Source organism: Hippopotamus amphibius, chromosome 4, assembly GCF_030028045.1.
Source record: "Hippopotamus amphibius kiboko isolate mHipAmp2 chromosome 4, mHipAmp2.hap2, whole genome shotgun sequence".
Lineage (NCBI taxonomy): Eukaryota > Metazoa > Chordata > Mammalia > Artiodactyla > Hippopotamidae > Hippopotamus > Hippopotamus amphibius.
This window is the reverse complement of record NC_080189.1, coordinates 150,252,895-150,268,202: the sequence shown is the minus strand read 5'-3', so window position 1 is coordinate 150,268,202 and position 15,308 is coordinate 150,252,895. Positions and strand designations below refer to the sequence as shown.

At 40.9% G+C, this 15,308-nt stretch overlaps 1 protein-coding gene across 4 annotated transcripts in view; it reads left to right on the top strand.

Annotated features, from left to right (window-relative positions):
* PPP2R5E (protein phosphatase 2 regulatory subunit B'epsilon) overlaps positions 1-15,308 on the top strand; it is a 144,638-nt gene that overhangs the window by 75,641 nt on the left and 53,689 nt on the right. For all 4 annotated transcript variants that reach the window (XM_057731479.1, XM_057731482.1, XM_057731481.1 and 1 more), the window contains exon 3: positions 1,632-1,828. In XM_057731479.1, the coding sequence (XP_057587462.1) occupies positions 1,632-1,828 (197 nt within the window). The remainder of the gene's footprint in view (positions 1-1,631; positions 1,829-15,308) is intronic.

Here is a 15,308-nt window from a genome sequence, read left to right as displayed (position 1 = left end):
TAAATATGTAGCTTGTTTTTGCTGAGAGTAGCAGCGGTGCTATATACCTTCAGAAACATCGACTACTTCTTGTTCCCTTATATCTGGTAGAGAAATCCTATACTTTCAAATGTGCATTGCACTTCATCTAGGCTCACCCCAAAGTTGATGTCAGTAGGTGGAGTTTTGGGGGGAATTATCTGTGAGGTCCTGGGTACAGGGGCTGGCACTTGGGTCGTGGGATGTGAGGCGGGGAGGGGGTCGTGGAGAGGAGTCATGCGGATCCTGTGGCTAGGAATCTAGCCCTCTCTCTCCCCTCTGCTGGGGCTGCTGGTGGCTGTAAGATGGGTGCTGTTAGCCATGGCACTTACCTCCAGGACGCAGGTGGCCCATGCTGTGAGGCCAGTGGAGAGCACTTACTGGGAGGCTGGCAGCTGAGGATGGTTGCAGATGACTGGCCCAGCAGTGTTCCAGTCCTTGAGTCGTACAGAAGGAATGTGGGAGTGTGGTTAGAGACCCGGCTGCCCATCTGTGCCCAGCTTCATACCTCATTCATTGTGGGACCTCCATGATTGTCTCTAATTTTCTTTGTGAAAAATGGAAAATGTCAGCATGCATACCTCAAATGAGGTAATAATAGGTGCCGCCTGATTACCTCAAAGAGCGTCCTGAGGATTAATGAGTGAACCGCCTTGGATGAAGGCAACGGAGGCTCTTGTCATAATTTCATTGTCTTTCCAGAGAGGCTCCAGTTTGGTGGAATAAAGTAGCGGAAAGAAGATAGGAGTGGAATGAGCTATCTACAGTTACTCGGTGTCTTTCAAGTCCACTTCTAGGTCAGGTTTCCATTCTAGCTGGGGAATTTTAGCGTAAAATTTCTACATATTTTTTAGAAACGACACCAAACCAAATGTCTGACCTGCTGTTTGTAGGAAATGAACAGATGTTTATTTTGAGACCATATTAATGAAAGTGTTAGTGGTTTTCTCCCACCGTAGGGGAAGAAGGTGGGTCAAAAGGGAGAGCCTAGATTTAAGCAGAGTTTGCTTGTATTGTCCCATTGATGATCTGCCCTTTTTGAGAGAGCTGGTATTGCTTCATCTTGTTGATTTTTCAAGTTTCTTTGACAAAGAAGCTTCATAGATACCAGGCCAAAACAAAACAAACAATATAAACACATACACACAACAGTTGCTTTAAATACCAAGGATGTCAGCATGAAATTAAAATGAATCAACTGACATTTCTGCTTTGAAATTTTTTTAGTAAAATTAATCTAAACCAACAGCGAAAACTTCTGCATCTACCTTATAATGGAAAGTTTGACCTTCTTCAGTGTTTCTGGCTTAAGGGTGTTGACATTGGGGTGTTTTTGGTTAAAATTTGCTTCAACTCTCTAATGGCTCTTGGGATTTTGGTCAGTCTTTGGTGGCGGAATAGCAAACGCTGTCAATGGTACTGGTACCGTGTAGTTTCCTAAGACAAGGTCTCTGAAGCAGTGGATATGGTATCCCCTCCTGCCCATGTGTGACTGTTTAAAAGAACACTGTTGTCATGTGAATTCTTACCTTTTTGAAGTTAACTTTCACAGAAAATTCCTGTTAACCTAGAAATTGATGACAGACTTACACCATTTCCTTTTTTTTTCTTAGACGTTCCATCCTCAGAGCAGCCTGAACTGTTCCTAAAGAAACTTCAGCAGTGCTGTGTCATTTTTGACTTCATGGACACGCTATCTGATCTTAAAATGAAAGAATACAAGCGCTCCACTCTTAATGAACTGGTGGACTACATTACAATAAGCAGAGGCTGTTTGACAGAGCAGACTTACCCTGAAGTAGTTAGAATGGTGAGTTTCTTTTTTTTCGCCGCGGACACATTTAAGCACCTTCCATAGGGACTCACAGGTGTATTTACTGCAGTCAGGTCACTGGAGGTCACCTCCACAAATGAGAGCCAACCTTCTGAGAGCTAAGCACAGGGAGTCGGCACAATGCTGGAATTTGAGGAGCATGATTTCATGAGAATGAAATCCAGAACTTTTCACCGACAGCAGTATTGGAAGAGTCAGTGACTTCAGTATACAAAGCCAAGATTGCCAGGGTGTTATTGGATTTCTGGCATTGGGAAAAGAAAAGACACAGGAGGATCAACAAAAGTTTTAGATCTGTGTTCGAAAAGTATTCAAGCCTGTTGGGTGTCTTGATTTTTTTTCTTCTCCCTATTCATTGTGGTATATTAGAAATGGCTTTCAGCTTAATGAAATTGTGATATATAGAATCTAGATAAAGCCTCTCTTGGCTTTATAAACTACTCATTCTCTTTATAATCTTTAAATCGGGAGTGATGTCTTTCATTATTTTTGAACAGCGTCTTGCACTTTGTGTGGTTCTTAAGAGTTATGAGAAGAAGTTATTAGCATAATACAAGTAATTATGTTCTTATCGTGTCAGTAATTATATTAGTTTTTCAAAAGTTGAGCCAAAATACAATTTTCTATTAGATTTCTCTGGGAGGGTTGCCTTCCTTGGCATCCTGGATCTTGGATCTAGAGAGCACATGCTATTGGGAGGCGGTGGGGCTGGTCCACGAACTTGTGAAATTATGCTGCAGAGATCCAAGGGGGTGAGTGCTTCATGGGAAGCCCACTGGGGAATCTGGCCCACCCTCTGTGCACTGCTGAAAATGTACTTAGCCTTTCTGTTTTAAGTTTATCACTTGTATCAACAAATGCAGGAAAGAGACATCTGTGATGGAGTAGTTATGGTTAAAAATGAATAGTTCAGATTTGGGAAGGGACCTGGATTATCACAATTTGAGAAACTATGACAATATATGAAGGTCATTTCAAAACAATGTCCAGTATGTTCCTCAGACCCATATTGGAGTGTATATTGCATTTGTTAATTTACAGGAACGTAAAACAGGGTTTTGTATATTAACTCTTTATATTGTGACTCTTGAGCCGTGGTTCTCAACCAGGGGCGATTTTCCCTGCCAGGGCACCTTGGCACTGTCTGGTGACATTTTTGGGAGTCACAACCGGGGATGGGAGGTGGGGTGCCACCAGCATCTAGCGGGTAGAGGCCAGGAATGCTGTTAAACATCTTATAACGCACAGGACAGTCCGTGCAACGAAGAATTATCTGGCCTCAAATGTCAATAATGCTGCTGTTGAGAAACCATGCTCTAGAGTTTGCATGTTCTCTAAACCTCTTACCCTGATACTTAGGATCTTCTCCAGTCCACCTGCCTTCTGCAGAGCACAGTCCCTTGGTTTTAACCTACCTGTGTCCTCAGCCAGCAGAGGTAGCCACCATTTATAAATTTCTTCCATATTTCCATGGATAGTCCATGAATATTGAAGCACATGCAAGCATACATGTATACGTGTTATTTTTTTTGTAAACACACAAATGGTAGCATACTGTACACACTCTCTGGACCTTGCTTTTTTTACTTAGTAGTATATAATGTACATGAGTACATGTAAAGCCACCTCATTCATTTTTATAGCTGCGTTTCATTGTGTGGATGTGCCATGGTTTATTGAGCCACGCCCCCATGAATATCCTTGTACACACATCAGTTTGTGTGAGAGCATCTGTTTATTTGTGGATTTGTTTTGTAATAGCCCTTTTCCCTGTTCCTGGACCTTTGTCAATTCCCTGCCCTCCTGCTTCGAATTCTGATTTCCCCCTTCCTTTCAAGATCTGGCTTAAAGTGCTTCCTTTCAAGATCTGGCTTAAAGCACTTAAAGTGCTTAAAGTGCTGATTCCTAAAAAGCCCAGCATTTTCTCCTTTCTCCAATTCGACCACCTCTTGGCAACCCACCCTTTTAAAATTTGTTCGTTTGCTGCTATTTAACCCTTTGACATGTTTCTCTGATTTTCCTAATTAGACTGCAAGCACTGCTAAGCAGGAACTGTTAGGAGCTGTTGTGCACATCTCTGTGGGCTCTGTGATACCTCCTAGCCCACGCCTACCTGGAGATTGTTGCATGACGAAATGAACTCCCTCTTAAAATATGGGCATTTCAGGCTGTCACATTATGATGAAGATATTGGATGTTATTGGATTATATCCAGTTTTAAACCCAGTATCTGGCATAATCCAAAAATCCATTCATTCCTGTGAACCAGCTTGGTTCTAAACCAGCGTGAGTCTCTCAGAGGAGACCATTTTTTCTTCTCCTTTACCACCTCCCCCCATGCCCCTCTACACCCAACAAAATTTTTTTTAAAAGGCTTCTGTCATCCGTGTGTGAATGTGTACTTTAAAATGTACTTAAGCCCTGCTTTAGGGTTCTCAGAGGTGTTATTCGTTTTTCATATATTGTGAATTGTGAAATTGCTAACTATTAATTTTGCATGCTTCTTAGACAATGTGGCATTTATAGAGAAGGAAGTAGCATGGAAGAGTAGAAAGAGAAAGGGCCTTGAAACCACACAAACCTGGGTTCAAATGCCATCTCTGGCCATACTTGCTTCATCACTTTGGACAGAGCCCTCCATCTTTGGGGTTCTCAGTTTTCGTGAGGTGCTAAGAGGCATGTGGCGTTGGGGGAAGGGTAGCCACAGTCCCTCCTACCCTGCTCCATAAATAGTCCACATAAGGAAAATTGTTGTGCTTTGTTTGTACATCAGGGTTCTCACCACCTCAAATACACATACAACCTAGAAAACAGGGATTTACCTCTCTGTTGGAGCCAAGTCCCTGCTTGCCCTCTACTCCCTTCCTTTTTGCCATCTGTGAGCCCTTTGTATATAGAAATGCTGGTGCTGTTACTGCTCACTTTCCTCATCTGTATCATACCTACCTTTCAGGTATTTTGTGAAGGTTGGCGGTGATGTATGTAAAGCTCTTAGTCCCTAACACATGGCAAGCATTTAATCAGTAATACTATTATTATATTTTGATGATTTCATTATCAGATACTTGACTTTATAATCACTGGGGGAACCCAGTGTTCCTGTTTGTGGACTTAAAATGCTCTGTTGGCTAGATGTGCTATATCCCATTGCCTCATTAGTCCTCAAATTCTGTAATTCCAATCCTGCCTGTTGAAGAGTCACTGTCCCCACCTATTCCTCTTTCTTATTGTGGTAAAATGAAACTGCTTTGTAGGATTAGTGAGGGAAATGGTAGTGATTTTACTATCAATAAAGCAATAGCTAGGTTTTGCAAACCAGGATGAGTGATGACTTAAGATGGCATGTTCTGATGTCAGTACTATCACCAAAACCTGATGAGACTTTACTTTGAGAGTTGCTATTCCTGTTAGAGTAAGAAAAAAATGGCAGATGAAAGTAATCTAGGAGTTGTGAAAACCATTTTTAGCATTTCAATAAAGTCTAGATACCACCTACAGACTTATAATTAAGAAAGAAAAATAACTCTTTATGTGTAAACAAAATAAAACAAAACAATATAGCACCTAACTCACCTGCGGGAGGATAGTGTTGGGTAGTGGAAACAGCCCCAGATAGAGAAAGTAGAAGCCGCTGTCCTCATTTCTCATCTTCCACTTAACTAGTGGTGAGACTTGGGTTCCTCTCTAAGCCCCAGGTCTCATCTTATAAATGGAGGGAGTTGGTGGTGATCTCTCACATCCTTCCAGCTCTGAAAAATACCAACTCTTTGGTCAATACAGTCTAAGAAATTTAGAATGGGTTCTGCTGTTCTTTTTTTTTTTTTTTCGGCCATGCCACGTAGCATGTGGGATCTTAGTTCCCTGACCAGGGGTTGAACCCATGCCCCCTGCATTGGAAGCATGGTGTCTTAACCACAGGACTGCCAGGGAAGTCCCTGATTCTGCCATTCTTAAAGTCTACAGAACACTGTCCAAAGTTGTTGCTTCTACTCTGTAAGTGGTTTCTTCCATGTGTTTCTTTCTCATGGGGCCATGTCTGATGGAAGAATGAGAACCAGGACTGTCAGTTCCTTAGCCTTGGGCACACTTTGCCTTGTATCATCTCAAGTGTCAGGCTTCTGGCCTTGAGGCAGTGTTTTTACCACATTATGCTCTTGTTTTCTTTCTGGTTCTGTTGCGATGCATCTGTTTGAAAGATTTCTTAGAATTTCTAGCTCACCAAGTAATCTTGGGTTACTTTTTTTTGTTTTTTGTTTTTACTCGAACTTAAACTGTATTCATACTCTCTATATTCACACATCTTTCTTTTCAAAACCATCTCTTCGGGGGATCGTTCAAATGTGATATGACATCTTATGGATGAAGACATCGTTTTAATTAATTCCAAGTAGTTTATTGAGTGACTTTAGAGCCATGTTTTTACATTTTGATGATTAAAAAAAGACAGGACCCTGCTCTGTCAACAAACTCACAGTCCGGTAGGGAGGGCACTCATGTGAACAAATAATAAAATGTCATACATGCATTAATAGAAGTATGTAGAAGGCAGGGAAAGAGTAGAGCAAAGGGGGCGTTGATCCAAGGGAGGTAGGCGTGGTCAAGGAAGGCTTTACAAAGTGAGGGAAGCCCGAGTATTAAAAGGTAAGTACATGTTTTCCAGGGGCTCAGATAGTGTTGAAATGGAAACGAGAATTACATGATACAAAGGAATTCCCAAACTGCCTGATATATTCAGAGAATCACAAGCAGTGCTGTGTTGTTACAGCATTAAGTGTGCGGGTGTATTGGGGAGTCAGAGGAGATGAATGATGGCAGTTGAAGATGTAGATGTGGCCCAGACGATCCTGAAAGAACCTCACAGAGAGTGGATAATCATTAAAAAGTCGTAAGCAGGGGAGTGACACAGTCAGATTTATAGTGTAGTGGCAGTGGGCCAGACAGATTGGAGGGGGCTGAACTTGACGGCAGAGAGGAATCGATTAGGGACCTGTTGTATTAGAGAAGTTGTAGAGGGGCCTAAACCAACCACGGGGTCGAAGTAGAGAAGGGGAGGAAAGGATGACATTTAAGACTCACGAGGAGGTAAAATCGAAGCCACTTAGCATTTGCATTGATGTTTGGAGTGAGAGAGAGAGAGAGGAAGGAGTCCAGGATAGCTTTGGGAATTAGGTAGTCATGGTGTTGCAATTTGAGAAAGGTACAGCAGGAGGGGGAAGCAGATTTTGGGTGGAAGCTGAGTTGATTTTTGATGTTTGAACTTTGAGGTTGTAGGAGTCCTAGATGGGAAAGGTGGAGATGGAGATTGGTAATTATCAGCATGAGAATAGAGCAGGGGAGAAAAAGAACAATGCTGGGCCCTCAGGTGATGCAGGGAATCATTGTGCTTCAGTGCAGTGGGTCAAGGGGAGTTAGCGGGTTGTATGTGAAAGATGAGGAAGTTGAAATGCTGGCTGTAGATAATGATTGCAGGTAGCAGTGGAATCTTAGGTGCACTGTCCTCATTAGAGTAAAACCCTCTCGGTTCTTTCCTGCACAAAGTATATCTTGTTGCACTGGTTGCTTGCTGTTATTATTTTCATATTTTCTCTTTATATCTTGGCTTTTCTTGATTTGAGAGTCTGCCCTACTCCTGCCTCAACCTGTGGTTAAATCTCTGTATATCTTAAATTGTAGAATATATGATTTTCCAAAGCGAATGTAGTTTTAAGATAAAACATGTTGTACAACTTTTTCTTCTTTTCTATTGAAATCTTTCCATGAGTCCTTTATATTGTTTCCTGGCCACACATTAGCTTTGTTTTTTTCCCACTCTCAAATTATATCCTGTCACTTGGTTATCTAAGTGCTTTATCTTCCATACATTCTGTGACTTAACTGGAAATCAGCTCTGATTAGCCTCTTAAGAGAATAATATGGTTTTGTAGAAAAATATGAAGTCACAATTAAAGGTCTTAGAGTCTGCCTACACAGATTCTTAGGAATGCTCTGTTAACTTCATTGCATCCTCTCTTGGCTAAAGGATGGAGGATTTCTTTTCATAAAATAACAGCTATCTAAAGGTAGCCTTGGGAATGATAACTACTGGGGTGAATATGAAACTTCCATTTTTCATCTTCCTGCATCTGCTAAGAAATAAAATTATACATCCTGGCCAGAATTTGCCTTGCAGGTGACTCTTTAGACCCAAAGGAGATAAGATCTGTAGGTGTGAGCCGGTAGGTGTGGGATGGTGGGCTGCTTATAAGATTGGAAATATAAATAATGGGAAAGAACGGAGTGACATCTGGGAAAGACATTTAGGAAGTGATGAACTTATTGGGAAATTTTTAAGGACAGGATAAGTTTAAAAGATAGGACCTAAGAATTAAATTAGAGAAAGAATTCCTTGGTAGTTTGAAAAGAATTTAAGCTTATGATGATGAAGATTACCAAAAGATATTTTTAGAAGGAGGTCAGGAAGAATTCACTGCTGAAGGTTAAGAACAGATTGCTACCATTTGTAGTGTATCAGAGGGTGGAGAAACTGGCAGGCACTCTGTCCTTTCCTTAAACTATCACTCTGTGCTACTTCAGTTAATGATTATTTAACAGTATTCACTTAGCATCTTTGAGTGTCCATCCATTGGCTTCCTGGAGGTCAGTAGACCTCCTGATGTTGAGTGCAAAATTTTGTGTATTTTACCTATTTTTGTGGGAGAAGATCTGTAGCTTTTGATTAAATTTTCAAAGACATAATCTGACTCCAAAATGGTTTAAGCTTAATTTTTACATGTGCAGTGCTCTGCTTGGTGCTGCTCTGTTGGAAAATATAGGATGAGATTGGAAAGGAGCAGGGTCTTCCCATTTATGGCAGTAACTCAAGATGAAAAATAAAGCTGTAAGATTGATTTCACCAGTGAAACCATCTGGGCCTGGAGTTTTCTTTATGGGAAGGCTTCTGGCAGTGAATTCAATTTTTTAGAAAAAATTTATTGTAGTTGATTTACAATGTGTTACTTTCTGTTGTACAGCAAAGTGATTGTTATGCATCTATATATATATACACATTCTTTTTCATATTCTTTTCCATTATGATTTAATCACAGGATATTGAACATAGTTCCCTGTGCTCTACAGTAGGACCTTGTTGTTTATCCATTCTATATATGATAGTTTGTATCTGCCAATCCCAAACCCCCAATCCATCCCTCCCCCACCCCCTCAATTTCTAAAATACATATCTGACTATTCAGATTTTTTGTTTTACCTTGTGTCAGTTTTTGTAGGTTTTTTATAATGGTTACACAACTTAGAATTGTGGTTGAAAACTTTATCCTTAGAGGTTCTTCATAAAGGTGTGTACTGATAAAAGGTCACCAGCACCTGTACACCTTCCATTGTTCGCAGCATAATAATCTGCAGCAACTACTATGAGTGGGTTCGGTCTTCACAACAACCTTGTTTCATATTAAATAATTGTATATTATATTATATATTGTTATAGTATTATTATATATTAATTTATAGATGATGTAAAGGAAGTAGAGAGAGGTTAAGAAACTTGCCCAAAGCTGCTCAGCTGGGTGACTGGCAGAACTGAGATTTGAACCTTGTCTGTCTGGCTACAGAGCCCATCCTCTTAACTGCCGTGGCATAATGCTGTCCTGGGGTCAGTCTTTCCGATAGGAATAAAGACTAAAATCTCTAAATTTGGACTCTTGCCTTAGTACTGTGTTCTTTTCCTTGAGCCCCTCTAAGTAAATAAGGCCTTGATGCTTTCCTGGTACCTTTTCCTTGCTTGTTATTTTACCGAATAATAGGCTCGGGGTTAAATGTTAATTTTTGCTTAAGAAACAGCTTCCCTTTCACTCCCTCTCTGCCACCACCTCACTTCCATATATAATAACTACATTGCCTTTGTGTTATTCTCAAATTAATGTTTCTTTTCCTGCCCTACCACTCCCTCCCAGTAGGCAGGAGTACATGGTGATTGGGGGTGAGGAGGATCTCAGGAGGAATGCTGTGTAGTTCAGTACTCTCCTCTGTTCCATTCTTGAGATGGTCGTATCCCATAAGTTCATGTGCTCCCCCCATGCCACTTCTGTTCTTTGCCCCACCGTTAGAAACAGGCAAGCTACATCCGCAGCCAAGGGATCCCTAAATTGCTTGGTTAGCTTGGATTTGGAGCAAGGGAGTTAGATGATTTAAATGTCTTTCCATCTCTATGATGGCACCTGATCCTTGGAAGCACTTGCATTTGGACAGCCTGCTTTTCCTTTTTGTGGTCCTCCCTGGGTCAGTGATATAGACAGAATGACCTGGGCCACTTAGCTAGCTGTGTGATCTTAGATGAGTCTTAATCCTCTTAAAGTTGTTACCCAGAGTTGTAACTTTATAAGGTTATTGTGATGTCATTACTGTTATCATTATTCATAGTACTACCTCTGCCACCTCTGCTAGACTTAACGTTTTTCTTTGGATCGATTAATGAGTTTTTCCTGTTACAATGAAGTCTTGCTAGCCTGAAAGCTTTTTTGTCTCTTTGACTTCCCATATCTGTGACTGTTGATTTTCAACTTTAATTCTCTCTGAGAAATTTTATTTTCAAGTCTTTTTTTAGGGGGTGGGCGGAGGGCCCTGTAAATCTGCAAGTGCCTGTGTGTGTATAATTATATATACATGTGTGTATATACTGCCCTTATTTCACCTACATAAAATTTATCCTGCCACACTATATTAATAATTTACCACTTGTCTCCTGCAAACATTCTCTCTTAAAATATCAGACAGTGATTTTAATGGGTTTAGTTTTAATTTAAACATTCTAAGGAGCAGCTTTTTACTCAGGAAGCAATGAACTACTCATGATTGCTGTTTGCTTCATTTACAAGCTGTAGTCCCTCTGGCTTAACTGCTTTGCAGATTGTTCAGAGTTTTCAATATACTTAAAATGGTTTGACAGCTGTGACTTGTCTAGCGCTGATCTATCCACTGAGATGAGAATATTCCCCCTTTATCTCCTCCCCCCACGTTCCCAAGCTGGCAGCAGAGTTTTGCAGGATGTTACGGTACTGCATTCAAGTTTTGATTTCTCTTTTATCCCACCTTTTAATTTAACCTTGAAACCGAAAATATGGTTGGTGGTGTAGGCAATACTTCTGGAAAAATCAGCCAAGAAAATGGACGATAAAATATTATCATCCAAAATAGGGAAATATCAGCTGTGGTATAGAATTGGGTCTTACCTCCAGCATAGGAATTGGTGTTAATGTGGCTCACTCTTCTCTCTACTGAGGAGAGACAGGAATGAGAGAGAGGATATTTATTGGTTGATTCTCTAAGGGAAAAGCCGGTTACACCACAGTGGTGCATCATTAGCAGGAAAACACGGAGAAAATGAGTGTCCTCCATGTGGAATTCTCAGAGACAGTAATGCTTGAGGCAAGAATTTGGCAAGAAAACAATGAGCAGGTCATTTCCAGGAGGTAGTTGGCTTCTGACCAATATTAAAAGCCAAACTTGATCTGTGTATGAAAACAAGAAGAAATATGCTGTCTAGTGACTTCTACAGAGGAAGTTGCCTCTGGAAAGTAAGGGTAAGATAAGGGACTTTAGAGTGAAAATGCAGGTACAGTGATGAATAGAGAAACGTGGGGGTGAGCGTGGCAGTGGAGGAGGGAGACCGGGAAAGACCAGAGCCTGAGGCGGCATGCAGGTCCCGGGCAGGGAGGACCAGTGCCAGGAGGGTGGAGGGTGACATACAGAAGAGGGGATGTTTCTGAATAAAAATAGGGCTGGTTATAGCTATTTGGTAAGTTGGAGAGCGAGTTGCTTTTCTAATAAAATGGATAAGCAAGGTATCTTGGAGAGTATGTTTCCTGGCCCTACAGAAATGTAGGTTACAGACAGTGGGGGCTGGGCAGGTGCTACATGGGCTGCTTTGAAATACTGTGGAATTTCCCTTCCTTGAAGAAGTTAAGGCATTTATGAGAATAGGGTAGAACATTCTGGGATTATGCAGGCCTCTTCCTTTTGTGGGACTTCTGGCTTTTTCTCTTAGAAGTTAGAAAAATTTATTAAGCTTAGACAGTAGAGAAGGTGCTAGAAAACTGAGTTTTGTGTTTGTGCTGCTGTCAGGTATAACGTGGGGAGTCTGTCATGCCCTGTTCTGGGCAGTGTAGTTATTTGAAGGGTGAAATAATTGGAAGGCAATGAAAGCTAAAAGGATTGGTGGGCAGTTCCTGCCCCTGGAAGCCACTCTTGGTTTCTTTCTGAGGAACTTACACCCACGCTCCTGCCTCCCACTCTTAAGGTGAGGCTGGTGAGGGAGGGCTGTCTGTCTGGAGTGGCGTATCTTACTCAATTTATGATGAAGCAGTAGTATCTGGTAAAGGGTGATGTTAATCTCTGATCAGATGTAGGTCAGGTGTGTTTTGTTTTCACCGCTCACCCTTAGCACAGGGCTTTCTTTTACTAATGAAGGGTCACAGAGACAGAAACTTTCACACACAGTAAGGCGCAGTGACAGTTTTGGCATTTTCCTCCTTATTTTCACTGATTTCATAGAACACATACTCAGTAGCCAGAAACACTGCATCAGGAGTCGCAAGTGTTTTGTTTTTTAAATTCAGAATTCAAGAGGTTTAATTTTTCTTCTAGCATTAACTGATTTTGAACCATAAAGCGTTCAAAGCAGATGTTAAAAGACTCTATGTGTTCTCAAAAAAGCCCCTGTTGTTATTGTTTTATCAACTTGTACACTTTGGTTCTTACCTAAATCACTGAATTTACCCGTTTTAGTACCTTTCTGGGATGTAGGATCCACAGTCCATGCATAATGAAATGTTGCAAAAACGTGGTATCACAGGGCTGGCCTGTGTGTGGGGTGTGAGTGCTTGACTGCCCGCGCAAGACGGCCGGCTCCGTATTTATACACAGTAAGCACTATGACTATTGCAGTGTTTACACCTCTATTTTTGGATTCCAGGATTTAATATCAACAATCTTCACTTTTGGATTCACTGCTACATTTCCAATTTTGGAGACAGTGCAATATAGTTGTCTCTCTGTGGGAAATATTTCCCAGTGATGGTTCGTGTGGGGATAATAGACTCTGGAGAGAATTAATTTAACATTACTGTCAGCATTTCAGCAGGTAAAAAGTTGCTTCTTACTTTGAGCAAAGCTTAGTCTTGAAATAGAAGCCTAATGGGAGTGGAGGGTTCATGGTTGGAATTTGTGGGAAATAAGATGGAGTGGCAGGGTTGGGTCTAGATCACGGAGGTCTTGGCAAGCGAAGTAGAGGAGGTCAGACTTAATCTTGTGGACAGCAAGCAGGGAGTTGCTAAGGGTTTTGAATAGGAGGTGAAATGTGAACGGTATTCTTATTTTTCTTTCTCCTGCCCCACAAAGAAGGCGTCCTGCCAGCTTCTTTATGGAGCTTTGCGGCTGGCAGATTTAACCCAGGGTGGCTGATGGCAGAGGGCTGTTATCCTAATCTTGTCAGATGGTGGCAAAGAAAGAGGAATTGGAAAAGAATGTGTAAAGGAACTTCCCATCTTCTTTACTTTTTCCTGTGCTCATCAAAGAAAGTTTGGAAACTAGAGGAAAAAAATGATCCATAGTTTCATTATTTAAATTCAATCATTGTCTACATTTTGGCCAATTTCCTCCTAGTCAGTTTTTTAAAATGAGATTTTTTTTTTCCATAAATAAAAATTTTTAGATATACTTACATGGAATGCAATTTTAAGAACAGGGCTTAGGGAGTGAATGTTCAATGAATTTAACAATTCTATACATTCATGTAACCATAACCCCATATCTAGAACATTGCCGTCACTTAAGAAAATTTCCCTGTTCCCTTTCCTGTTTTCTCTTGTTAAAATTTTTCTTCCTAATCTTACTATATATTTAATTTAAGAAAAATTTACTTATTTATTTTATTTTATTTTTTGGCTGTGTTGGGTCTTCATTGCTGTGTGCAGGCTTTCTCTAGTTGTGCGTGGGGGCTACTCTGTTGTGGTGTGTGAGCATCTCATGGTGGTGACTTCTCTTGTGAAGCATGGGCTCTACGGGTGCTTGGGCTCAGTAGTTGTGGTTCTTGGGCTCTAGAGCGCAGGTTCAGTAGTTGTGGTGCATGGGCTTAGTTGCTTCACAGCATGTGGGATCTTCCTGGACCAGGGCTCGAACCCGTGTCCTCTGCATTGGCAGGTGGATTCTTAACCACTGTGTCACCAGAGAAGTCCACTATATGTTTAATTTTGTATTAAAAATTTCTTTAGAATTATGATGTAAACATGCTTTCATGTAATTAAATATTCTAATGTCTGCCCCATACTCCATCATATGGATATACCATTGTTTACTTAACTGTTTTCCCGTCTGGGGACATTTAAACTGTTCTCAGATTTCCACTGTTAAAAGTAACACCAGGACCTCCCTGGTGGTCCAGTGGTTAAGACTTCGCCTTCCAATGCAAGGGGTGTGAGTTCGATCTCTGGTCGGGAGCTAAGATCCCACATGCCTCGTGGCCCAAAAAACAAAACATAAAACAGTATCAATATTGTAACAAATTCAATAAGGACTTTAAAAAAGGTCCACATCAAAAAAAAAAATCTTAAAAAAAAAGTAATACCACCATTAGCCCCAAGAGACATTGTGAAGGAATAAAGAAAATGACTTCTTGATAAGTCGCATAAAGCAGATAATGGAGAAGAACAGTTAAAGAAAATTCCAAAGGGTTAGACAGAATGAGGAAGGTGAGAAGACAATTCTTTTTTAAGGGGAAGTAGAGGATGTGATTGATTTCGACTAGAATAAATTTGAGATCTAGTGAGATGTCAGAATTGCTCTATCCATAACTGGAAATAATGGAGCTAAGGACATTCTAGTGCCCTGGAAACAGAGGTCATAGTAGAAAAGGTGGCAGAGAACTGAGTATTGAGACAAGAGTGTTATGCCAAGGATTCTGCTTTGCTTGGCCTTGGGTTGTAGGATCTCTCACTTTACCTTGGCTGAGGTTAGAGCAGCTGCCATTTAGTTTTTGTGTTGTGTTACTGGATTCTTTCCCACTAAGGGGGGACTGACGTTTTTGCATAAGGAAATTAAGTTGCTCACATTAGCGGAAGTTACTGGAGAATGCAAGACATAATTGAATAGGAAATAATTGCTAAATTCTGAGTAAATAGTGGGAATTGAACACATACATGTGTATGTTTACTTCCTTTATCTCCAAACCCACACAAAAATTACTGAAAGGTACTAAAAGCCAGAGGAACAAAGCGAAATGGAGAGGACATCTCAGAATCAACAAAATTGGAAACCAGAAAGCAAATGAACTGGTGGTCACTACCTTGGCCGATTAGAGAAAGCTGAACCTAAGCAACAGCAAGGACAGTTCAGAAGTAGCCAGCTCATACCGTTTTAACTCCTGGAAGGTGCAGAAAGGTACTTTTCAAAGTAAGGGTGCATGAGG